Consider the following 26140-nt stretch of genomic DNA (forward strand, 5'->3'; position numbering starts at 1 on the left):
GGAGAAGCGGGACTGTCTGGCATCAGTCAGAACCTGAGGGCAGTTTTCTCTCTGAGGGGCTTGCAGCGATTAATGGGACACTGAGAAGCAGAGTCTCTGAGGGCAAGACTGAGAGCAGCCATAATTGCTAACCCGGCCCTGTTGACCCCGTTGGACCCACCCCGCCCAAGCCCTGCAGGAAGACTTTTGCTGGATAGCCTCAGGCAAAGGCTAGATTAGCACCTCCCTAGAGATCCAGGAGCCAGGAAGCCCAGAGGTCAGAGTGGGACCATCCAGTTTGCAGCTCCGTGAAACCATAAAAGACACACTCAGGGGGCAGACTCAGTGAGCACCAAAGCCCCATTGAAGCAAGTCTAGCCCCAGAGGGGTGTCTCCAGCACAAAAGTTCTCCCACTGCAGACACAGCTGATTCTCACAGGCAATTGGCCTGGAGGTCATGTCCTCCCAGTGATAACTACAACAATCAAGGTTTAATTACAAGACTGTGCACAAAGCCCACAAGGGGGTGCACCAAGAGTGTCTACCTCAGGTAATTGGGACACTTCGCACAGAAAGGCACTCTATTGGCACAGCAAAGCATAAAAAATGCCGAGACAAAGAAATAGGACACAAACGACAGAATTGGAGGAAAGCAAACTTCTGGATATAGAGTTCAAAACCATACTTTTAAGGTCTTTAAAGAACTGTCTAGAAGCCGCCGATAAATGTAGTGAGATCTTCATGAAGACTGGTGAAACCCTCGCTGTTGTGATAAAGAACCAACTAGAAATTAAGCATACACTGACTGAAATAAAGAATATTATACAGACTCCCAACAGCAGACCAGAGGATCACAAGAATCAAGTCAAAGATTTGAAATATGAAGAAGCAAAAAACACCCAACCGAAAAAGCAAAATGAAAAAAGAATCCAAAAATACGAAGATAGTGTAAGGAGCCTCTGGGACAGCTTCAAGCATACCAACATCCAAATTATTGGGGTGCCAGAAGAAGAGAGAGAGCAAGATATTGAAAACCTATTTGAAGAAATAATGACAGAAAACTTCCCCTACCTGGTGAAAGAAATAGACTTCCAAGTCCAGGAAGCACAGAGAACCCCAAACAAAAGGAATCCAAAGAGGACCACACCAAGACACATCATAATTAAAATGCCAAGAGCAAAAGACAAAGCGAGAATCCTAAAAGCAGCAAGAGAAAGAAAGTCAGTTACCTACAAGGGAGTACCTATACGACTGTCAGCTGATTATTCAACAGAAACTTTGCAGGCCAGAAGGGAGTGGCAAGAAATATTCAAAGTGATGAATACCAAGATCCTACAACCAAGATTACTTTATCCAGCAAAGCTATCATTCAGAAGTGAAGGTCAGATAAAGAGCTTCACAGATAAGAAAAAACTAAAGGAGTTCATCACCACCAAACCAGTATTATATGAAATGCTGAAAGGTATTCTTTAAGAAGAGGAAGAAGAAGAAAAAGGTAAAGATACAAATTATGAACAACAAAATACACATCTATCAACAAGTGAATCTAAAAATCAAGTGAATAAATAATCTGATGAACAGTAAAAAAATAAAAATAAAAAAAATAAAACGTCTATTTTAGAGGATTAAAAATGGCGGCAGAGTAAGTGGGTGCTGCACAGACATGCTAACAGGAACAAACTGGAATTACAACTAAAATACAGAAAAAACTTCCTGAATAATCAACGGAAAACTTGCAGGAGGGAACCCTGATACCCTAGAACCGAAAGTGGAGACTACATAGAGACTGGTAGAAGGGGCGGAGGTGCGAAACGGCTGGCCAAGTGCCTACAGACAGCAACTGAAGACCCGGAGAGATATCTCAGCTGTTGGGCGTTGCCACTGAGACATCTGGGATCTAATCCCCAAGTTTCCCCCACACCCTCAGAAGAGTGCACCAAAACTGGGAAGAGTACCCACATAACATCTGGCTGTGAAAAGCAGTGGGGTGCTGTCTGCTAGGGAGTGACAGCTGAAAATTCAGGCACCCTCTTAAAGGGCCAATGCACAAAATTCTCTGTGGTGCCACCCACCCTGCGCTCTGGCAGAGGCAAGGTGAAATGGACTGGAGCTGTGAGAGCAGAAGTCAGGACTAGGGACTCAGGGGATAGATCTCAGAAGGCAGACACCCCAAGTTTCCTGGGCTGAGTCATTCCTTCACACAGCAAAGGACATCTTTCCCACAGATACATTTGTCTTGCCTGAGGGGAAGACAGTTGACACTCTATTGGAAAACACCTTCCTCTGAGGCCATTTAAGACATTAAAAATAACAATTAGCCTTCAGACAGAAGCAACTTCCCCCACTGTTGAAAAAACTCTCAACACACCTGAATACAATTGCCTGAGGGGCAATTCAAGTTGGAATCCTATTAGTCGGCCTCTGGAGGTTTTGAGTTTTTGCCTGATCTAATTAGTCCGAATCAGCCTTTAACAATGTCAAGCACATAAGTTTTCCCACTGCAGACACAACTGATTCTCACAGCCAATTGGCCTGGAGGTCAATCTCTCCCAGTGTTACCTACAACAATCAAGGCTTAACTACAACAAGACTGTGTACAAAGCCCACAAGGGGGTGCACCAAGAGTGTCCACCTCAGGTAATTGGGGAGGCTGAGCCACTGAGCCCTATAGGACACCTAGCACAGAAAGCAACTCTATCGACACAGCGAAGCCTAAAAAAATGTGGAGACAAAGAAACAGGACACAAATGACAGAAATGGAGGAAAGCAAACTACTGGATATAGAGTACAAGACCACACTTTTAAGGTTTTTAATAATTTTCTAGAAACCGCCAGTAAACTTAATGAGACCCTCAAGAAATCTAATGAGACCCTCAAGGTTGTGATAAAGGACCAACTAGAAATTAAGCATACACTGACTGAAATAAAGAATATTATACAGACTCCCAACAGCAGACTAGAGAATTGCAAGTATCAAGTCAAAGATTTGATATATGAAGAAGCAAAAAACACCCAACTGGAAAAGCAAAATGGAAAAAGAATCCAAAAATACAAAGATAGTGTATGTAACCTCTGGGACAACTTCAAGCATACCAACATCCGAATTATTGGGGAGCCAGAAGAAGAGAGAGAGCAAGATATTGAAAACCTATTTGAAGAAATAATGACAGAAAACTTCCCCTACTTGGTGAAAGAAATAGGCTTACAAGTCCAGAAAGCACAGAGAACCCCAAACAAAAGGAATCCAAAGAGGACCACACCAAGACACATCATAATTAAAATGCCAAGAGCAAAAGACAAAGAGAGAATCTTAAAAGCAGCAAGAGAAAGAAAGTCAGTTACCTACAAGGGAGTACCCATAACACTGTCAGCTGATTTCTCAACACAAACTTTGCAGGCCAGAAGGGAGTGGCAAGAAATATTCAAAGTGATGAATAGCAAGAACCTACAACCAAGATTACTTTACCCAGCAAAGCTATCATTCAGAATTGAAGATCAGATAAAGAGCTTCACAGATAAGAAAAAGCTAAAAGAGTTCATCACCACCAAACCAGTATTATATGAAATGCTTAAAGGTATCCTTTAAGAAGAGGAAGAAGAAGAAAAAGGTAATGATACAAAATATGAACAACAAATACACATCTATCAACAAGTAAATCTAAAAATGAAGTGAATAAATAATCTGGTGAGCAGAATAAACTGGTGATTATAATAGAATCAGGGGCATAGAAATGGAGTGGACTGACTATCCTTGGGGGGGGGGGAAGGGTGTGGGGGATGCGAGAGAGACTGAACAAAAATCGTGCACCTATGGATGAGGACAGTGGTGGGGGGGTGAGGGTGGAAGGTGGGGTGGGAAATGGGTGGAGGGGAGCTATTGGGGGAAAAAGAGGAACAATTGTAATAATCTGAACAATAAAGATTTAATTTTTTTTAAAAAAGAAATAATGGTAGAAAACTTCCCTAACCTGGTAAAGGAAAAAGTCACACAAGTTCAGGAGGCACAGAGAACCTCAAACAAGAAGAACCAAAACAGGCCCACGCCCAGAAACATCATAATTAAAATGCCAAAAATTAAAGACAAAGAGAGAATCTCAAATGCAGCAGAGAAAAGAAAACTGTTACCTACAAAGGAGTTCCCATAAGACTGACACCTGATTTGTCTTCAGAAACTCTACACGTCAGAAGGGAATGGCATGAAGTACTCAAGGTAATGGAAAGCAAGGATCTGAGACCAAGATTACTATATCCAGCAAGGCTATAATTCAGAATAGACAGTCAAATAAAGACCTTCTCAGACAAAAAAGGCTAAAGGATTACATCACCACCAAGCCTGAATTATAAGAAATGGGACTTCTAAATGAGAAGAAACAGAGAGAGAAACCTAACCATACAGAATTAAAATGGCAACAAATTAAGTACCTATCAAAAATAACCCTAAATGGATTAAATGCTCCAATCAAAGGCATAGGGTAGCTGAATGGATACAAAAACATGACTCAACTATATGCTGTCTACAAGAGACCCTTCTCAAAGCAAAAAACACACAGAGGATGAGAGTGAAGGGATGGAAAAAAATTTTCCATGTGAATGGGAAAGGAAAAAATGCTGGAGTAACAATACTCATATATGGTTGAAGACCAAGATGGCGGCATAGGTAAACACTGGAGATTACTGCCGCAAACAACCACTTCAAAAATACAACTAAAAGACAGAACGGACATCACCCAGAACCACAGGAAGGCTGGCTGAGGAGAGACTCTTCAACTAGAAGGAAAGAAAACAGCATACCGAGGCTCAGAGGAGGCGCAGTGTGGAAAATACAAAGGTACCGAGGTGCGTGCACAAAGCGGGCTGGTGGCTGAGGGCGCAGTTGTCGTTTTCAATCAGGAGGGAGTCTCAGACTCTGAGCTCCAGATCCGAGCGAGCCTCTAGGGACTCAGACTCAAATGGGAGAGGCAGGATTGTCTGGCATCAGTTGGAACGGAGGGTAGCTTTCTCTCAGAGGTTTGCAGCGGTTGTGGGGGTTCTGAGAAGCAGAACCTCTGGGAACAGGGCTGAGAGCAGCCATAACTGCTCCCTCTGCCTGCCCTGTTGATCCTGTGCGACCCGCCCCACCCAAGCCCTGCGCAGAGCCATTTGCCAGATCGCCTCAGGCAAAGGCTAGATTAGCACCTCTCCAGAGGACAGAAGTTTTCCCAGCAGACACAGGTGATTCTTACAGCCAGTCGGCCTGGTGGTCAAATCCCTCTAGTATTAACTACAAAAATCAAGGCTTAACTAGAACAAGACTGCATACAAAGACCACAAGGGGGTGCGCCAAGAAAGCATAAAAAATGCGGAGACAAAAAAACATGACAGAAATGGAGGATATACAGCTAAAAAACGCAATTTTGAGGGCTTGCAATAATGTGCTACAAGCTGCCAATAAACTTGATGAGAGCCTCACGAAATGTAATGAGACCCTCACGAAATCTAATGAGACCCTCGATGTTATGATAAAGAACCAACTAGAGATTAAGCATACACTGACTGAAATAAAGAATATTATACAGACACCCAATAGCAGACCAGAGGAGCACAAGAATCAAGTCAAAGATTTGAAATGTGAAGAAGCAAAAAACACCCAACCGGAAAAGCAAAATGAAAAAAGAATCCGAAAATACGAAGATAGTGTAAGGAGCCTCTGGGACAGCTTCAAGCATACAAACATCAGAATAACAGGGGTACCAGAAGATGAGAGACAGCAAGATATTGAAAACCTATTTGAAGAAATAATGGCAGAAAACTTCCCCCACCTGGTGAAAGAAATGGACTTACAGGTCCAAGAAGCGCAGAGAACCCAAACAAAAGGAATCCAAAGAGGACCACACCAAGACACATCATAATTAAAATGCCAAGAGCAAAAGACAAAGAGAGAATCTTAAAAGCAGCAAGAGAAAGAAAGTCAGTTACCTACAAGGGAATACCCATACGACTGTCAGCTGATTTCTCAACAGAAACTTTGCAGGCCAGAAGGGAATGGCAAGAAATATTCAAAGTGATGAATAGCAAGAACCTACAACCAAGATTACTTTATCCAGCAAAGCTATCATTCAGAATTGAAGGTCAGATAAAGAGCTTCACAGATAAGGAAAAGCTAAAGGAGTTCATCACCACTAAACCAGTATTATACGAAATGCTGAACGGTATCCTTTAAGAAGAGGAAGAAGAAAAAGGTAAAGATACAAATTATGAACAACAAACATGCATCTTTCAACAAGTGAATCTAAGAATCAAGTGAATAAATAATCTGATGTACAGAATGAACTGGTGATTATAATGAATCAGGGACATAGAAAGGGAATGGACTGACTATTCTTGGGGAGGGGGGGAGCAGGGAAGGGGAATGGGAGATGCGGGAAGAGACTGGACAAAAATCGTGCACCTATGGATGAGGACAGTGGGTGGGGAGTGAGGGTGGAGGGTAGGGCGGGAACGGGGAGGAGGGGAGTTATGGGGGGGAAAAAGAGGAACAAATGTAATCTGAACAATAAAGATTTAATAAATTAAAAAACAAACAAACAAACAAAAAAACAATACTCATATCCAACAAAATAGTTTTTATAATGAAGACCATCAAAGGAGACAACCAAGGTCACTACATAATACTATAGGGATCGATCCAACAAGAGGATATAACCCAGGTAAACATACATATATGCACCCAATATGGAAGCTCCTAAATATAAAAAAAAAAGCCTTCTAGAAGACTTTAACAGAGAGATCAACAACAGAAAGGATATTTGCACCCCTATGTTCACAGTAGCACAATTTACAATAGCTAAAATTTGGAAACAGGCTAAGTGTCCATTAGCAGCTAAGTGGATTAAAAAACAGTGATGCATCTACACAATGGAATACTACCCTGCCGTAAAAAAGAAAACTCTTAGCATGTGCAACAGCATGGATGGACTTGGAGAGCTTTATGCTAAGTGAAATAAGCCATTCGGAGAAAGATAAATATCGCATGATCTCACTCATTTTTTTTTTTTTTTAAATATATTTTATTGATTTTTTACAGAGAGGAAGGGAGAGAGATAGAGAGTTAGAAACATCGATGAGAGAGAAACATCGACCAGCTGCCTCCTGCACACCCCCCACTGGGGATGTGCCTGCAACCAAGGTACATGCCCTTGACCGGAATCGAACCCGGAACCTTTCAGTCCGCAGGCCGACGCTCTATCCATTGAGCCAAACCGGTTTCGGCTGATCTCACTCATTTGTGGAATATAATGAACTACATAAACTGATGAACAAAAATAGAGCCGGGGGAGGGGGGGAGGGGGGGGGGAGAAAAAAGATTCTCGAATATAATGGAAGTAATCCTGTTATTTGCAGATTTTTAATATTTCCTACAACTTTAGTGATATACAATGTTAGTACAGTTTTGGTAATATTATTATATCTAAAATCTTTTTTTTGAAATATTAATGCTTATTGCATGTAATCTATCTATAATAATAAAAGCATAATATGCTAATTAGACTGGACAGCTGAACGTCCTTCCAGACATCCTTCTGGACGTCCTTCTGGATGAAGCAGGGGCTGCAAGGGCCAAGGCAGAGGTTGCCACTGCAGCGGCAGGGACTGAGGCAGGGGCAGCCACTGCAGTAGCAGTGAAGGCTGAGGCAAATCGCTGTGGCTGTGAGGATTGAGACCCTTGCATGAATTTTGTGCATCAGGATTGTAGTATCCTATCTAATACTAGACAAACAGGGTAATTGACCCTACCTTCACTACGCTTCCCATTGGCTAATCAGTGAGATATACAAATTAACCACCAACAAAGATGGCAGTTAATTTGCATATATAGGCGCGAAGCAGCAGCAGCGGAGCGAAGACTGAAGGCGGCTCTGGCCAGAGCAGCGAAGGCTTTGAAGGCGGCTCTGGTTGGAGCGAAGTCCTGGGTCCCCGGTGCAGAAGGAAAACCGGTGCAGGCAACCAGGGGATGGGAAGGCCTATTGCACGAATCTTTTTGTGCAACAGGCCTATAGTATATATATAAAAGCCTAAGCGAACGTTCAACTGGTTGACCATTCGACCGGTTGACCAGTTGCTATGACATGCATTTACCACCAGGGGGCATATGCTTAGCACAGGAGCTGCCCTCTGCTGGTCAGTATGTTCCCACAGTGGAAGTGCTGATCAGCTGACTGAGGGGCACCAGACACAGGGCTCACAGAGTCCGCAGTGGAGCGAGTCTACTGAGTGGCAGATGCAGGTGCAGCGGGGCCGGGATGAACACGAGCAGCAGGCAGTAGTGGCAGGTGGTGCTGGATGGCAGTTTTGGCCCGATCTCTTCAGGCCATGCTGAGGGACTCCACTTGTGCACAAATCTGAGCACGGAGCCTCTAGTATTATTATATTTAAGATCGTTTTTCTTGAAATATTAATGTTTATTGCATGTAAATGGCTAATTGTTTTGTAACTACAAATAGAAGATTTTTTTGGTATATTGGAAAAAAATAAACTTAATGAAGAAATAATAAAATGTCTATTTTACCTACTTTTTAAACAATAATTTTTCTGTGGTTACAATTCTTGATTGACAATTATTTCCTCATTACTATGAGAATATTGTATTGTCTTCTGCCTTTCATTGTTACTGTTGAAAATCAGTTGTCATCCTAATTGTAGCACCTTTTTGGGTGCTGTTAAAAACTGCTCTTAGATGTCTATATTTTGGAGATGCACTTTAATGGGTTGATTACTGATTTCCATGTATCCCTCTCTCCTGCTTTGGATATGTTTCCTTCCTAGAAATCACATCTTTCAGCAATTCTAGAAATTTCTTGGTAATTCTTTGAATATAACATCTTCTCCATTCTCTCTATAATATTCTCCTGGAATTCTGATTAGATGTATGTTAGGCCTTCTCATAGTATCTTCCATGTCACTTATTCTTTTCTTAATTATGCTTTATTATATTTTCTGTCAATATAGCTTTGTTTCAAACTTGATTCATCATTTTAATACTTCTTGCTCATATTTTAAAAATGATTTCTTTAAGCATAAAAAACATACTTATTTTTTTCTGATCATTTAAATGTCTGACTTCTTTATAGGCCTGATATAACCTGAGGTTTCTATTGCTTCTTACTTATGATGCCTGTTTCCTGTTTCTAAGGTTTTGCTTGTAAGCTTATATTTTCAGAATTTTATCTGTGGGAAGTCTTGGGAGGTGTTGAGATAATAACATTACCCTTTATGACTAAGTCTCCTTCTGAGATGCCCTACTTTTGTGGCTTGAGTTCTCATAAGGAGTCTGGTGACACTGTTTCTTCTCCCTGCCTCTAACAGTAGCGATGGCTTCCTATTTGTTCCTATTCTCCAGGTACCTCAACCTTTCTCATTTGTTCACTTAGCCTTACTTGCAAATAGACTAGTCTTTGAAAAGTCTTCTAAAAAATCTCAACTGATACATCATATATTTCCTGCTGAGACCCTGAGTAATATGATCTATGTGAAGAGAACTTAATAAATGATGGCTATTATTGTTATTGAGGAGACCACTTTCTATTTAGGGGAATCTTCAAGTAATTCAGGGAAAAATGATTATGATGCTTGGGAACAAAAATGTTTCAAAAAAGATGCCCAGAGCACTGTGGAATGAAAAAGAAAGCTCTCTCCACTTCTTCAACACCACACCCCCTTAGTCAGTATAAGGAAGCCCCAAGTCCTTCCCTCAGGATATTGCCATTGGAAGCCATTTCGAGCCCATTCTCACCACCATCACCTTCCCCCACTCCTCCCTGTCACTCACCTTGGAGGTCTATAAAGTGAGGGAGGTACACAGCTGCCACAGCTCCTGGTTCAGCCTTGATGTCAAAAAGAGGCCCTGCAACCATCCAGCTGTGCCGTGGGACAATCTGGTCCAGGAACTGGTCCCAAGCACAGAATTCAATCTCAATGGTCACTGGCTCTGTCACCACAAAGTGGAGACCCACGTTGGACCAGTGGTAGGAACCAGCCACAGGGAAGTGAACTCTGGGGATAGCAGAGAGAGGTAGACATTGAATTAATTACTCCACACAAGCTCATGGACTACCTACTGGATGCCTAACCCATGCAGTGCACTGTGTATGTAGTAGAGTGGCTGCAAGCTCAGATGTCACAGCCAGAGGGCTTTGGGTTTGATTCTTGGGCCCCTGTTCTCCCTACTGTGGACCCCTGAGCAAGTCATTGAACCTCCCTAATCTCAGTTTTCTTATTTTAAGTAAAAGTAATAACAACACCATCTCTTAGAGTTGTGAGTAATAAGTGACCTAATGTATGCTGATGGCTTACTACTTGGGTGGGTGTGGTTAGCTGTTTCTATAATGGTGATAATGATGAGAATAATAATGCTAGTAATATTAACGATAATGAAACAGGCAAGTGTTATTGTTTTTAAAGGGCCTAATTTTCAATAATTAATAACAATCTCCATAGTGATATTAATGATAACCACTTGAACTTAAAATAAAACTTACAGAGACTTTCCCCAGGTTCCCTGCTGGTATAGAGCGGGTTCTAGGATGTCAGGTTCTGTGTGTAAGTTGTGAGGAATATTATCGCCCAGCTGAGATCATGTCTGTGACAGTGAATGGGAATGTGCTATGTAACAGATCAGAACTAAAATTATAGATGTTCATTACTTAAGACTGGGAACCCTTGGAAGGCACGCCTCCATATTCATCTCATGGCTCCTTGTTACTGGTATGGTACTTCGCACATAGCGGCTGTTAATAAAGCAGGAATGTGGAGATGAAAAGAGATTTAAATAGATTTATGATACATAACAAACCAAGTAAAATGAGTGGACTCGGTTTGGGTCCTGATTAAAATAAACTTACTGCAAGGACATGTTTTGGATAATTGAGCATATTGAATACAGATGGGGTATTAGATGATATGAAAATGACTTACTGTAAATGTTGTTAAATATGACAATTGCATTGTGGTTATGGCAATGGTATTATGGTTATTTTGTATTCTTCAAAATTCATCACAAAACATACACAGATAAAATCAACCGATATCTTGTATTTAAAATAGTATAACAACAAAAGAAAGGGAAAGTGGATAGTTGAAACAAATTTGGGAAAATGGTTGTTAAAGCTGGGTAATGAGTAAGTGGTAGTCCCTTGAACATTTTTCTTTGTTGTTTGCAACTTTTCATAATAAAAATTCTGTTTCCATAATAAAAGTACTAATACAGCCCTGTCTCTCTGCCTGGTGGCTCAACAATGAGAAGGGACCCAATGGATCATGAGTGGGGTGCTGAGTGTCTGTTGGGATCCAGTGTGAGGATGGCGGAGGTGGGGAGGTCAGCCTGGCACACCAGAGTCCTGTCACTCACCGGTACAGACTCCTGTGTTTGTCAACCATCTCTGTAGCCACAGGTCCTGTGGGGCCCCAGAAGTCCTCATCCGTCCTTAGAGGTTCCACTGGTTGGTTCCCCAGAAGTTCATGAGATGACAGACAGTAGGGTTTCTGTAATACTTGAGGGGAGCTCTCCTCTGGAACAGACAGGGCAGTGGTCAGCTTTAGGGTCTCTTGTATGGCCTCTCCTACCCCTTAAGCTAGAACATGGAGGGGTCCTTCTCAAGGCTGGTCTGCCTGGACTTTGGAAGGTGTGTGTTAGTAGCCTCTGTCCATGCTTCTGGAGCGACTACCTGCTATCTGAGGAGGCCCAACCCTGTTTTCCCCTGATGCCACCCCTGCCTACTGGTACAGAAGGCATTTCTATTCCCTCATCCACCAGAAAGGTAGCTTATAAGAAGAACATGGCTCTAAAGGTGGATGGACAATGACAGAAAGGGATTCCCAGGCTTCAGAAGCCCAGCGTGGATCAGAGTCTGAGACATGCCAGACATGAGCTGGAGAGGAGCAGCCTTAGCCCCTGAGCCCGGGAGGGAGGAAACCAGAGATCTTGCCAGGTTCTAGGTGTGGAAGATCTTGCATGGAGTGAGGCCTCACTAGTTGTGAATTTTGCCATGCCTCACCCCAGAAGCAGGACCATGGAGGGGATGGCCTTCCATATCCTCCTCACCCCTGTCCCAGTTAACAATGCTCCCAGCCTGGCTCCTTCAAAGTACCTGATTCTGATCTCTGCCATTGGGGTGAAGATGTGCCATCACTCGTCTGTTCTCCACCTGGGTCCATCTTAGTGATCATTTCACTTGGCTTCCTAGACACAGAGTTGGTCATTCTCCCTGAGATCTTGGAGGAAGTTGGGACTGTCTATGTGACATCCCCACTTAATTTCAACCCATCTGAATTTTAACTCATGGCCTTCATCTGACGTTCTCTCATAGACCCTGTCTTCATGATGGCCCCCATCCATCCCTCCATCCATGCAGGAACTGGGATGTAGTCCTGACTCCTTCTGGCTCCCTCTGAGAGTTGATTGGCCACCGTGTCACTGGCTCTAGTCTAGCTCTCCTTTCTAGTCCCTTCTCTCCACCTCCACAGCCTCCACCTCCAGCCAAAGCCCTGGTATCAGTGGCTTGAACCACTGCGTCCTACCCCTATAGGTGCCCTCTTCTTCTCTTGTCCCTCTCCAGGCCATTTCTACACAGCAGCTGGTCTTCAATTTGAACCTGAGTCATCACGTAGCTACTGAAGCCCTGAAATCTTTCTTTATTGCTTTTGAGGTAGAAGCGGAAGTTATTAACATGGTCCAAAGGCCTCTTTGTCCTCCCAACTTCCTGCCACCCCTCAGCTCCAATCCCACCTCTGCCACTCTCCCTGCTCACTCACTTCTAATCCATTGCTGCTCAGAGGCCTTGTCAAAACACAGATTCTGATTCAGCAGGTCTGGATTGAGGCTTGAGATTTGCATTTTTAATGAGCTCTCAGGTGATGCTGATGCTGATGCTGACACTGCTGGACCATGGTCCACACTTGAGTAGCAGTGTTTCTGGTCCCTGGCCTCCTTCCATTCCTCAAAGGAGCTGAGATCAGAGCTTCTACCTCTGCCAGGAATCTACCCACTCGAGGCCCAGCTACGCCCTCCCACCTTTCATAACTCAGCTCAGGTCCTTTGGACGGACTCAAATAAGCTATGAGAGCATTCACGCTGATCCCAGGCACAATGATTCATGCTGTGGGTCACCTGGGCCTGTGCCCCTGCTGAGTTAATTCTTAGGAGTTGGGCCCGTGTCCACGGTCCTGTGCCTCACACACTGTGGGTCTGAGGGGAATGCTTGTTCCCTGAGGAATGGCTCCTCCTAATCCTAGGAGGCATTTGCTGCCATGCCAGGTGAGGCAGAGCAGTCAGAACCAGGGCATAAGTGCACTCTGTTGTCACAAGTCGAAATATACCAAATGCCCCACAGGAAGATCCATTCTCCTCTTCCCAAGGCTTCCCCTCAGCGGGGCTCTGTACATGGGTGTTTATATGTGTGGAGGGTGAGTGAGGGTGGTCTTCCCCCGCAAAGCTCTCTCTCCTTGTCTTTGTCTCCTCCTCATGTTGTTGCTTTCCATGTTCTAAATATTACACATTCACTTTTTTTCACTTATTCATCTCCTTATCATCTAGCAGAAGGCTTTAAACCAGTGATTCCCAAAGTGGGCGCTACCGCCCCCTGGTGGGTGCTGCAGCAATCCAGGGGGGCGGTGATGGCCACAGGTACATTTGTTTTAACTTTTTTTGTATTACCTTTCTATTCTGAGTTCAATAAATAGTTTCATAATTTCAAACTTCAATGTTTCTAATTTACACCTTTCTTTACTATATTTTACGAAAAAGGTAGAAACATTAATACATATATCTTTCTGTTTAATTGCTATTAAAATTTAAAAAAATTAATTTCCAGGGGGCGCTGAGTAATATTTTTTCTGGAAAGGGGGCAGTAGGCCAAATAAGTTTGGGAACCACTGCTTTAAACAGAGGAGAGACATCATTTTATTTGCAACAAACAAACAAACAAACAAACTCCCTCTGGCTGCTGTGTTTTCTTGGCTTCTTCCTGTTCTGTCTGTCTCTGCCTCCAGCCTCACCCCACCCCACTTCTGGCCCATGTCTCTGCACCAGCCTCTAGGAGTCAGCCCTGGGCCTGGGCCAGCTTGAGCAAAGTCTGTGTCTCCCCCTTTACCAATCATCGGTTAACAGCTCATGTATCATATGCATTTGGATGTCCTCCATCTCTGTCCTCTCATTACTGGGAGACATGGCCACCCTGCAAACACAAAGGAAGCCTGGTTACCTGGGACCCCCACACGATCTCAAGGTCCTGTAGGAACTACTGTAGGTTGGGTTCCCTGAAATCAGGTTCTGAGATGGAGAATAGAGTTAGGAAGTTTATTCAGAAACGGTCTTGTGTCAAACAGGGCAAAGAAAGGGAGGAAGCAGGAATGGGCAGAGGGACAAGCTGGGCTATGACACAATCTCAAGGGACATATCTGATTTTGTGGGACTTCTGATGTGGGGATGACCCTCCAGGCTGTTCCATACTGGGAGTAGGTGCTTTACACCACTACACCAGTCAGTCACTGGATGCAGGCCACCCTGGGAGGGGAGGTGACCTTGCGTGATTTGGCAGAGGCCATCCCTGTAGCCAGCAGCACTCCCAGGAACTGGGGTTACATCTTCTTTCCTGAAAGAAGTGCATGGGCAGCACTTCTCAGCATCCACCAGAGAACAGCCAGGCCCCATGGCCTCAAACTGACCACACAGGAGTAGTTCCTGGGATTTCCTTCTTAGAGGTTAGGAGGTGTCCTGGAAAGAAAGAGCCACTCTCACAGGCCCTGTGTTCTGGGCTTTCTGTTGGATTTGTTCCAGGGGTAGGAGCCACCCATGGGGAAGTGAACTCTGGGGATTACAGAGAGAAGTAGACATTGAATTAATTACTCTACACAAGCCCCCTGAGTATGTACTGAATATCCCACCCTAAGCTGTGCACTGCATTGCTAGTAGAGTGGCTGCAAGCTCAAACATATCACAGTGGGATCTGGAATTGTGTCATAGCCCCTCTGCTCTCTACTGTGGATCCCTGAGCAAGTCATTGGAACTGCCTAATATCAGTTTGCTTATTTGTAAGTAAAAGTAATAATAGCACCATCTCATAGAGTTGTGAGTAATAAGTGACCTAAATGTATGCTGACAGCTTAATATATGACTGCAGATGTTTAACTGTTTCTAGAACGATGGTGATGATGATGAAAATAATAATAGTGTTATGGACAATAAAATAGGAAAGTTATTATTTTTAAAGGTCCCACTTTTCAACAATTAACGCAGTCTATATGGTGATATTAATGATAACCACTTGAGCTTAAAATAACACTTACAGAGATATTACATAGACTTTCCCCAGGTTCTTGTTGGTATAGAGCGGGTTCCTGGGATGTCAGCTTCTGTGTGTGTAAGTTGGGAGTAATATTATCACCCAGCCGAGATCAATTCTGTGCAGTGAATGGTAATGTGTTATGTAAGAGATCAGGACTAAGATTATAGATGTTAATTGCTTATGACTGGAAACCCTTGGGAGGCAGGACTCATGGCTGGTTGTTGCTGGTATGGTACTTTGCACACAGTGGATGTTAATAAGACAGGAACATATAGGTCGAAAGAGATTTAAATGATATTTATGAGACATACCAACCCAAATACAACGAGTGGACTTTTTTTTTATCCTGATTAGAACAAACCTACTGCAAGGACACATTTTGGACAATTGAGCATATTGAATGCAGAATGGGTATTAGATGATATGAAAATGACTTATTGTAAACATTCTTAGATATGATAGTGGCATTGTGGTTATGGGGGAAAAGGTCTTTATTTCTATTCTTCAAAATGCATCACAAAATATATACGAACAAGATCACCTGATATCTTGGTATTTAAAATACTATAATAACGGCCTAGCTGTATTGACTCAGTGGATAGAGCATCGGACCATGGACTGAAGGGTCCTGGGTTTGATTCCAGTCAAGGGCACCTGCCATGTTGTGGGCTCGATTCCCAGTAGGGGGCATGCAAGAGGCAGGTGATCAATGATTCTCTCTCATCATTGATGTTCCTTTCTATCTCTCTCTCTCTTTCTCTCTGAAATCAATAAAAAACCAAACCAAAACAAAAGAAAAACTTGATTGAGGTATACACGACATACAATAAAATGAAAGTATTTATAAAAAATAAAACAAAATCCTATATAATAAAAGCCTAATATGCAAATCCAAATGACCAGTGGAATGACTGGTTGCTATGATGTGCACTCACCACCAAGGGGCAGATATTCAATGCAGGGTTTGCCCCCAGCCCACAGGCCCCAGGCAGGCCAAAGCAGGTGCCAGCAGGGGTCCCCCCGATCACCCCACCCCTCGCCCCACAGATGGGCCTGATCGCCAGCCAGGCCTATGGATACTACCAGTGAACAAATATTGTGCACCAGGCCTCAAGTACTATAATAACAAAAGACGGGGAAAGTAAATAGTTGAAACAGATTTTGGAAAATGGTTGTTGAAGCTGAGTAATGAGTAAGTGGTAGCCCTTGGACTCTTTTTCTTTGTTGTTTGCAACTTTTCATAATGAAACTTCAGTTTTAATAATAAAAGCACTAATCCAGTCCTAGTCTGTCTGCCTGGTGGCTCAGCAATGAGAGTGGGCCCACATGGCTATGACTGGGGTGCTGAGTGTCTGTGGGGAACCACTGTGGGGATGGCCGGGTTGGGGGCCAGCCTGGCACAGTAGAGTCCCTCACTCACTGGTACCAACTCCTCCTGTGTTTGTCAACCATTTCTGTAGCCACAGGCCCTGTGGGGCCCTAGAAGTCATTAAGCCTCATTAGAGGCTCCACTGGTTGTTTCCTCTGAAGTCCAGGATAAGGCCAATATGAGGATTCCATCTCTTCTATGTGAGAGGAACAGACAGGGAAGTGGTCAGCTTTAGAGTCTCCTGTATGGCCTCTCCTACCCCTTAAGCTAGAACATGGAGAGGTCCTGCTCAAGGCTGTTGTGCCTGGACTTTGGAAGGTGTATGTTAGTAGCTTCTGTCCATGCTCCTGGGGCTGACTACCTGCTATCTGAGGAGGCCCAACCCTGTTGTCCCCTAATGCCACCCCTACCCACTGGTACAGAAGGCATTTCTATTCCCTCATCCACCAGAGGGGTAGCTTATAAGAAGAACATGGCTCTAAAGGTGGATGGACAATGACAGAAAGGGATTCCCAGGCTTCAGAAGCCCAGCGTGGATCAGAGTCTGAGACATGCCAGACATGAGCTGGAGAGGAGCAGTCTCAGCCCCTGAGCCCGGGAGGGAGGAAACCAGAGATCTTGCCAGATTCTAGGTGTGGAAGATCTTGCATGGAGTGAGGCCTCACTAGTTGTGAATTTTGCCATGCCTCACCCCAGAAGCAGGACCATGGAGGGGATGACCTTCCATATCCTCCTCACCCCTGTCCCAGTTAACAATGCTCCCAGCCTGGCTCCTTCAATGTACCTGATTCTGATCTCTGCCATTGGGGTGAAGATGGGCCATCACTCGTCTGTCCTCCACCTGGGACCATCTTAGTGATCATTTCACTTGGCTTCCTAGACACAGAGTTGGTCATTCTCCCTGAGATCTTGGAGGAAGTTGGGACTGTCTATGTGACATCCCCACTTAATTTCAACCCATCTGAATTTTAACTCATGGCCTTCATCTGACGTTCTCTCATAGACCCTGTCTTCATGATGGCCCCCATCCATCCCTCCATCCATGCAGGAACTGGGATGTAGTCCTGGCTCCTTCTGAGAGTTGATTGGCCACCTTGTCACTGGCTCTAGTCTAGCTCTCCTTTCTAGTCCCTTCTCTCCACCTCCACAGCCTCCACCTCCAGTCAAGGCCCTGGTATATGTGGCTGGAACCACTGCATCTTGCCCCTTAAGTTATGGGAAACTGTTTATTGCCTTCACTATCTGATAAGCATAGACAGAAAACCCCCGAAGGCTGGGTGCCTTTGAAGCCCTAACAAAAGTCGGAGCTAGGTGCCACCTCTGTTTGTCCAGACAGTGGTAGCTGAAACTACTCCCCCATTTATTATGTAAATCCTTGCTGGTGGGCTAGTCTGCCTGTTAATGGGGGGTCGCCTGCCTAAGGGCTATGCTAGGGGTGCATCCCAGATCAATAAAAGGTTGGTGAGGCCCGAGCACAGGAGGAAGTCCTTCCACTTGAGTTGGACTTGCCCGCCTGGTCCCCCAATATTTCAAATTATCTCTTGTCTTTTCATTTTCATTTGTGTGCGGCTCTGCTTCCAGGCCCTGAACCCTGACCCACGTGGGACGTGGGAAGGAAACACCCAACATTAAGGTGCCCTCTTTTTTTCTTGTCCCTCTCCAGGGCATTTCTACATAGCCTCTGATTTTCAATTTGAACCTGAGTCATCACGTAGCTGCTGAAGCCCTGAAATCTTTCTTTATTGCTTTTGAGGTAGAAGTGGAAGTTATTAACATGGCCCAAAGGCCTCTTTGTCCTCCCAACTTCCTACCACCCCTCAGCTCCAATCCCACCTCTGCCACTCTCTCTGCTCACTCACTTCTAATTCAATGCTGCTCAGAGGCCTTGTCAAAACACAGATTCTGAAAAGGAGATATATGTAATACCCTTTGTAATACTCTAAGCAATAAAAAAACACAAAACACACACACACAGATTCTGATTCAGCAGGTCTGGAGTGAGGCTTGAGATTTGCATTTTTAATGAGCTCTCAGGTGATGCTGATGCTGACACTGCTGGGCCATGGTCCACACTTTGAGTAGCAGTGTTCCTGGTACCTGGCCTCCTTCCATTCCTCAAAGGAGCTGAGATCGGAGTCTCTACCTCTGCCAGGAATTTACCCACTCTCGGCCCAGCTACGCCCTCCCACCTTTCATTACTCAGTTCAGGTCCTTTGGACGGACTCACATAGGCCATGAGCACATTCACGCTGATCCCAGGCACAAGGATTCATGCTGTGGATCACCTGGGCCTGTGTCCCTGCTGAGTTAATTCCTAGGTGTTGGGCTTGTGTCCATGGTCTGGTGCCCAGCACACTGTGGTTCTGAGGGGAATGCTTGTTCCCTGAGGAATGGCTCTTCCTAAGGCCTCCTAATGGCTTCTGCCAGACTAGGTGAGGCAGAGGAATGGGAACCAGGGCATAGATGTACTTTGCAGTCACAGGCCAAAATATACCAAAATGAAAGCCCACGGGGCTGCAGCAAATTCCCAGCAGGAAATCGTATTCTCCTGTTACCAGGATTCCCCTCAGCTGGGCTGTGTGCATGGGTGGAGATTGAATGAGGGTGGTCTGTCCTTTCCATAGCTCTCTCTGCTTGTCCTTATCTCCCCCTCATGGTCATTGCTTTTCATGTTCCAAATCTTACCCACTCACTCATACACTTTTCTTCATTTTTTTCACCTCCTTATCATCTCATGGAAGGGTTAAACAGAGAAGGGGCATAATCTTGTTTGAACTAAAGAAATAAACACATAAACAACCTCACTCTGGCTGCTGTGGTTTCCTGGCTTCTTCCTGGTTCTGTCTCTGCTTCCAACCTTACCCCAACTTACTTCTGGCCCATGTTCCTGGAACAGCCTCTAGGAGTCAGCCCTGGGACTGGGTCAGCTTGAGGGAGTTCTGTGTCTCCCCCTTACCATCTGCTGCTGATGACCAGCTGAGGCTTTTCCTGCTGCAGGAGCATCAGCATCTTATTCACCTTCTTACTCAGCGGAGTCTGGTTCAGCCTGCAAGCACAAAAGAAGCCTGGTTGTACTGGGACGCCCATACGATTTGAAGGGCCTCAGGGCCCAGAATCATGGAACATTCCAGGTCCTGCAGGAACCTGTTGTAGGTTGGGTTCCCTGAAAACACGTTGTATGATGGAAAGTAGAGTTAAGAGGTTTATTAGGGAGTGTTTTTGGGTCAATACCAGGGCAAAGGGAGGTAACAAGACTGGGTGCAGTGGTTCTCAACCTTCTGGCCCTTTAAATACAGTTCCTCATGTTGTGACCCAACCATAAAATTATTTTCGTTGCTACTTCACAACTGTAATGTTGCTACTGTTATGAATCGTAATGTAAATATCTGATATGCAGGATGGTCTTAGGCGACCCCTGTGAAAGGGTCGTTTGACCGCCAAAGGGATTGCAACCCACAGGTTGAGAACCACTGGGGTCGAGGGATAAGTTGGGGTGTGTTGTGATGCAGTCCCCAGGGACACAGCTGACTTTGTGGGAATTCTTTTATGGGGATGACCCTCCAGAGCTGTCCATACTTGGAGGAGGGTCCTTATACCACTACCCCAGTCACTGGATGCAGGCCACCCAGGGAGGGGAGGTGACCTTGTGTGAGATGGCCCTGGTTGGCAGAGGCCATCCTTGTAGCTGGCAGCACTCCCAGGGTAGGGGTTGGGTCTTCTTCCCTGAAAGTGAACTGGGCAGCACTTCACAGCATCCACCAGAGGACAGGCAGTGTTCATGGCCTCAAATGACCACACAGAAGTAGTTCCTGGGATTGCCTTCCTAGAGGCTAGGGGGCTTCCTGGAAAGAAAGAGCCTGTTTCCATTTTCACACACCGTGTGCTCTGGGGTTTCCGTTGGATTTGGGATGGCTGCTGCCCTCACCTCCAACACGGAGGGCCCTGCTCAGCCTATTATGAGCCATGGACAGGCAGGTGTGAAGACCCTGCACCTGTCAGGGCGCACACCTTCCTCATTCCTGCTGTCAGAGTTGTTCTCCCCTGGGCAGGGTATGGGACCATGATGCAGAGGTTGTCCCTCTCATCCCAGTTCCAGGGCCCTAGAAGGAAGGAGGCAGAAACCTTTGCAGGACCTCCTAGAGCTGCTCTGAGGCAACCAAGAGGTGAGGAGTAACAGGTGAGCGGGGCATGGATGCAGACCTACTGCCAAGGCCCAGCTCTGGAGAGGTGGTGACATATAGGAGATGGTGATAGCCACACATGCTCAGAGGGGAGGGGACTGAGGTGGAAAGATGCCAGCCCCAGAGGATGGAGTTCCCTTGGTTGTGAAGGATGAGAATAGGCTCTGGGAGGACCCACATGTAGAGTCTTCACCTCCTGCTGCTTTAGGTTTGAGGAAGGAGGACTCTCAGAGGAAAGGCTGAGAGCCAGCAGGAGCCTCAGCCAAGACTGAGGGGTCAGGACTCAGAGGTTTGGAGCCCTGTCAGCTCTGTGTGTGTGAGACAGGCCCCAGCCAGGAGCTGCAGGGAAATGTTCAGTCAGAAACTGGCTGTGGACTTGTTTTCAGGTTGGGGGGAGCGACTGGAAGTGGCCGGGAGACAGTGTGGGAAATGAGGGCTGGGGTCACTGCACCCCAGCCATACAGCTCTCCAGTGCTCGAAGCCGGATTCTGTCCTGGGGTCTCCCCCACGCTATTCTCAGCCTGGACTGCTCTCCTTGACTGGGCCTGGTCAACCCCTATTTCTGCTTCAGGTCTTGGCCTGATGTCACTTCTTCAGAGAGGCCCTCCCTCCCCCTGAGTCTAATTCCATCCTGCCCCCCTGTTACACTCTCATAACAGAGTGCACTTTTCTTTCACAAACTGCATGAAGCTCAGAGATACACACTGTGTGTTACCATCTGTCTAGTTCTCACTGGAGTGCAAACTTAGGGGAGCAGGACCTGGGTCTGTTGTTCAATATTGTCCCCTCAGTGCCTGGTCCAGTGCTTGGCACATGGGAATTATGAAATGAATGAAAGGATGAATGAGTGAATGAAAGAGACCATGAAGGAAGGACAGAAGGATGGAAGTAGGAAGGAAGGATGAAAGGAAGGAAGGAAGGAAGGACAGAAGGAAGGAAGGAATCAAGAAGGGCCAAGGCTTAAGTGTAAGCTTTAGGGGGAAGGGTCCGTGTTTGTTGCTCAATATTGTCTCCTCAGTGCCTGGTCCCGTGCTTGGCACGTGGGAGTCATGAAATGAATGAAAGGATAAAAGAGTGGATGAGTGAATGAGGGAGGGAAGGAAGGAATAAAGGAAGGAAGGAAGGAAGGAAGGAAGGAAGGAAGGAAGGAAGGAAGGCCTGGCTTGGATGGAGAGGTAAACCAGGGCAGGAATCCTCTGAACATGTGGCCTCACCAGTGGTTCTCATTGGAACCTCTCAACTCTGTTCCCAGCGCTGCTCTAGTTTTACATGCATTTTATTTCATCACATCTATGAGGTGGGTATGATAGTCCTGTTATACAGATGAAGAAACCGAGTCTCAGATGAAACCTGCCCGTCTTATGGCCTAAGTCAGAGGCGGATCCGGTAGGGAAGCCAGGCTGCCCAGGCATTTTTCTTCCCCTTTACTTTCCCGTCTAATTCAGGGCCCCCACAGCCCTTTCTATTGCTCTCCCTCCCCTTCCCTGTCCTCTGCCCAGTAATGACCCCAGGACCTTACCTCAGGTGCTTGAGTTGGCAGGCAGGCTGCCTGAGCCCTTCGCAGAGCAGCTTCACACCACTGTCACCCAGTTTGTTCTGCCACAGGTCCACCACTCTCAGGCTGGGGCTGGCACCCAGCATGGAGGCCAGGTCCTTGCAGCAGTTCTTCCTGAGGCCACAGGTGGCCAGCCTGTGGGAGAGATTTGCAAGTCCTGAGGACCCTCTCCTCAGGGTAACTGGGATCTGGTTTCCATTTCTAGTACTGTGGCCCTTTTGGGGTCCTTGGTGATATTAAAGGAAGAAAAACACATGTCTGGCTTATAGTAACCTGGGACATTTTATTTAAATTTATTTTATTTTGGGGGGGAGGTGGGGGGAGTATGGGAGCAGGCTGGAAGAGGTATATGGGGGAAAAAGGACGGCCTATGTAATACTTTCATCAATAAAGATTGAAAAATAAATAAATAAAAATAAAATAAAGGTTACAGAGACCGGCAAAAAAAATTATTTTAATCCTCACCAAGGATATTTTTTCCATTGATATTTAGAGAGAGTGGAAGGGAGGAGAGGCAGGAGAGAGAAGGAGAGAAACACCGATATGAAAGATAAAAGAATTGGTTGCCTCCTGCAAGCGGCCCCAGTTGGGGCACCAGGAATTGAAGCTGCAACTGAGGTTCTCACCCTTGACTGGGAATCGAACCCGTGAACCTTCAATCTGAGGGTCGATGCTCCAACCACTGAGCCAAATCGGCCAGAACATGGGAGATTTTCATTTTCTCCTGCAGCCGAGGAGCCACTAGTCAACATTTCTCACTCCTGTGTGATTCTTAGCAATGCTTCCTACTCTCCACATCAGCACTGCACCATTAATCGACCCAACCTTCCAGTTGTGTACTGGGCCTAATTGTTAACTACATCAGCCCTTCCAAATGCTCAGTTAGCTGACTCAGGATGCTTTGGTGGGGTTCAACCTGAGGGTATGTATCTGCTCCCACCCCCATTCTCCTATCCTGCCTAGTTCTCTCTGATTCATGGTCTTAGGGCAGCTATCTCGCCTCCTGTGGCTGCCCAGCCCTCAAAGCAATGTCAATGATGAGCAATTACAGCTGCAGCCGTGGAGTGGAGGGAATAAAGCTTTATATCTTAGTTCATTTGATTTCATTTCTTTCCTGATGTTTGAGCAAGGGCACTGCCTTTTCATTTTGTATGGATCCTACAAATTATCAAGCTAGTCCTGAGAGGAGGAACAGGTGTATTTTGGTTAGGGAGGAAAGTCTAATTTAGAATACACTGAATTTGAGGAGCCCCTGGCACATCCTGGAGGAGGGTGTGGTTTTTCAGTCCTGAGCTGAAGATGGAAGCTTGGCAGGTACCCGCTGAAAGGGGTCTGGGATGCGATGGTGGGAAGCCCTGAATGAGGTGGAGGACAATAAAATTGGGACCTGGTTACAGGTCACCTGATTGGACGTCAGATAGGCCTGGTGTCAAAGCTCACCTCTCTCAGTTACTAGATGAAGACTGGGGGCAGGTTTCTTAATCTTCAAGTTTACTGGTCTGTAACATGAATTCGACATGCCTTTGCACATGGTGGTTGCCAAGGTCAAAGGAGATAACATATCCCATGTGCTTAAACAGTTCTTAAAGGATGAAATCTGAGCCCCTTGACTTTCTTCTAAGTTTCCTTCCTGTTTTTACACAGCCTCGAATCTCAGTTTTCATGTCGCCCTTCTTATATCCTGCTGTCCCAGAAGGGCAAGGCTCCTCTGTCTTCAACTCCACAATTTCCTGCCTCCCCTCTGACCTTGTTCTGGAATCCCCTCTTCAGACCTCCAACCTCTCCTTTACCAGTTTCTTCTCCTTTGTCTATGTACTATGCTCAGTTTTACATGTCCATGAAAAGTAAAGCACCCAGAATCCTTGAGTCTTGAATATTCAACTGTTTTCAAGAGAAATCCAATTATTAGTTAGGACTTTGCTTGAAGGTCTTAGACATTCCTACATTCATTGTGCAGGAGCCAGCTGATCAATGTTTCTCTCTCATAGATGTTTCTATCTCTCTCTCCCTCTCCATTTCTCTCTCTCTAAAATCAATAAAAACATATGTACATTTTTTAAATAGAAAATAACCCATCAAGTTCCCACAATCAAATCTATGTGTCTTTTGGCCAATGTCCCTCTGCCAGTTCTTCTCCCCTCCTGTTACAGTTGGAGGTGTTTCCCAGCTCCTCCAGAGCCATCCTTCCCCCACTGCCTCCCTCTGAGGAAAGGGAGACCATCAATTAGTCCTTTCTCTTGTATCTTTCATCATCCTTTATCAACATATATTCAAACTTAGACCTTTTCCTTCTTTAGTGTAAACAAGCGTGCATGAAGGTGTGCAAACACACACACACACACACACACACACACACACAATCCTAGTCAGTCCCACATTCCCTTATGCTTCAGTTCTTTTATCTTATATTTATTTTTAAAGTAAATCTTTATTTTTGAAAATATTACATATGTCCTCCATTGATTCCTTCTAGCCTAACCCCTCCCCTTCACCACACCCCAGGCCTTCACCACCCTATTTTCTGTGTCCAGGGGTTATCTTTATATGCACATAATTTCTTTTGTTGATCTGTTCCCACCGACCCACTCTCCCCCACCTTCCTTCTGAGATTTTGCAGTTGGTTCTATGCTTCTGTGTCCCTGGATTGACGTTTTTCAGCAATTTATTTTGTTCATTAGATTCTACATATGAGTGAGATCATGTGACACTTATCTTTCTCTGATTGGCTTATTTCAGTTAGCATAATACTCTCCAGGTTCTTCCATGCTGGCCTAAAGGGCAAGAGATCCCTCTTTTATATAGTTTCGTAGTATTCCATAGTGTAAATGTCCTATAGCTTTTTTTTATCCACTCGTATGCTGATGGGCACTTGGGTTGTTTCCAGATTTTAGCTATTATAAAATGTGCTGCTATGAACATACGAGTGCATACATACTTTCTGATTGGTGTTTCTGGTTTCTTAGGATATCCTATCCTATATAATAAAAAGAAACATGTAAATTGACCACCCCTCTGCTACGCTCACCAGCCAATCAGGAGTGAGTATGCAAATTAACCCAACAAAGATGGCAGGGTAATTTGCATACACAGGCACCAGGCGGAAAGCAGAGTGGGAGAACTGTCAGAGAGTGGAGCGGCTTGGGGAAATTGGCTCCCCAAGGAGAAGACAAGATGGTGGCGATATAGGCAGATGCGTCCCAGGTCTTTCCAGGAGCAAATGGAGTAAGCAGCTCACCCGAATTGGCGAAATTACTCAGCTGGTGAGGCGGTTTGCAGCCGGGAAGGGCAGAGCTCCCTTGGAAAGTTAAAAAAAAAAACAGGGATCTGGGCAGGAAAGTTTGCCAGATCTCTGAGCCCAGAGGGTCAGAGGGAGACCACATGGCAGACAGCCACGTCTCTTGGGACAGACACACCCCCTGAATGGGGAAAGGAGATCCGAGGGATTGCTGGCACCGGGGGATTTTAGATCTGGGTTCTGTGATTACGGAGGACTGAGCCTAAGGGGGGCAACCTGAAGAGCTGACCAGACCATGCAGTGCCAGTAAGAGAGGAGCTTTCAGAAATTCAGCCTTCCCCGTTTCCGCGGCTGGAGTTTGTTTTTTTGTTTTCACTGAACCCTATTCATAGGACATTTCAGATACAGACACTCACCTGTGCTGAAGAGAAGGAGAAGGTGCGGACAAGTGGAATCTGGGGAGAGACTGAGGAGAGCTGGGGGGGAGGGGGGGGGGGGCGGGGG

General features: G+C 45.4%; 1 protein-coding gene across 3 annotated transcripts in view; it reads right to left on the minus strand.

Moving 5' to 3' along the window:
* The window catches only part of LOC138993990 (NACHT, LRR and PYD domains-containing protein 1-like), a 90822-nt gene that overhangs the window by 16874 nt on the left and 47808 nt on the right, over positions 1-26140 (minus strand). For 2 of the 3 annotated variants that reach the window (XM_070393553.1, XM_070393552.1), the window contains exons 5-10: positions 22366-22536; positions 19622-19711; positions 14103-14186; positions 12102-12193; positions 11363-11522; positions 9785-10008 (exon numbers count right to left, since the gene is read on the minus strand). In XM_070393553.1, the coding sequence (XP_070249654.1) occupies positions 9785-10008; positions 11363-11522; positions 12102-12193; positions 14103-14186; positions 19622-19711; positions 22366-22536 (821 nt within the window). The remainder of the gene's footprint in view (positions 1-9784; positions 10009-11362; positions 11523-12101; positions 12194-14102; positions 14187-19621; positions 19712-22365; positions 22537-26140) is intronic. The other variant, XM_070393551.1, reaches the window with a different exon arrangement.

Source organism: Myotis yumanensis, unplaced genomic scaffold (assembly GCF_028538775.1).
Source record: "Myotis yumanensis isolate MYYU_CA2020_CCGP unplaced genomic scaffold, mMyoYum1.0.hap1 SCAF_16, whole genome shotgun sequence".
In the NCBI taxonomy this organism is placed as follows: Eukaryota; Metazoa; Chordata; class Mammalia; order Chiroptera; family Vespertilionidae; genus Myotis; species Myotis yumanensis.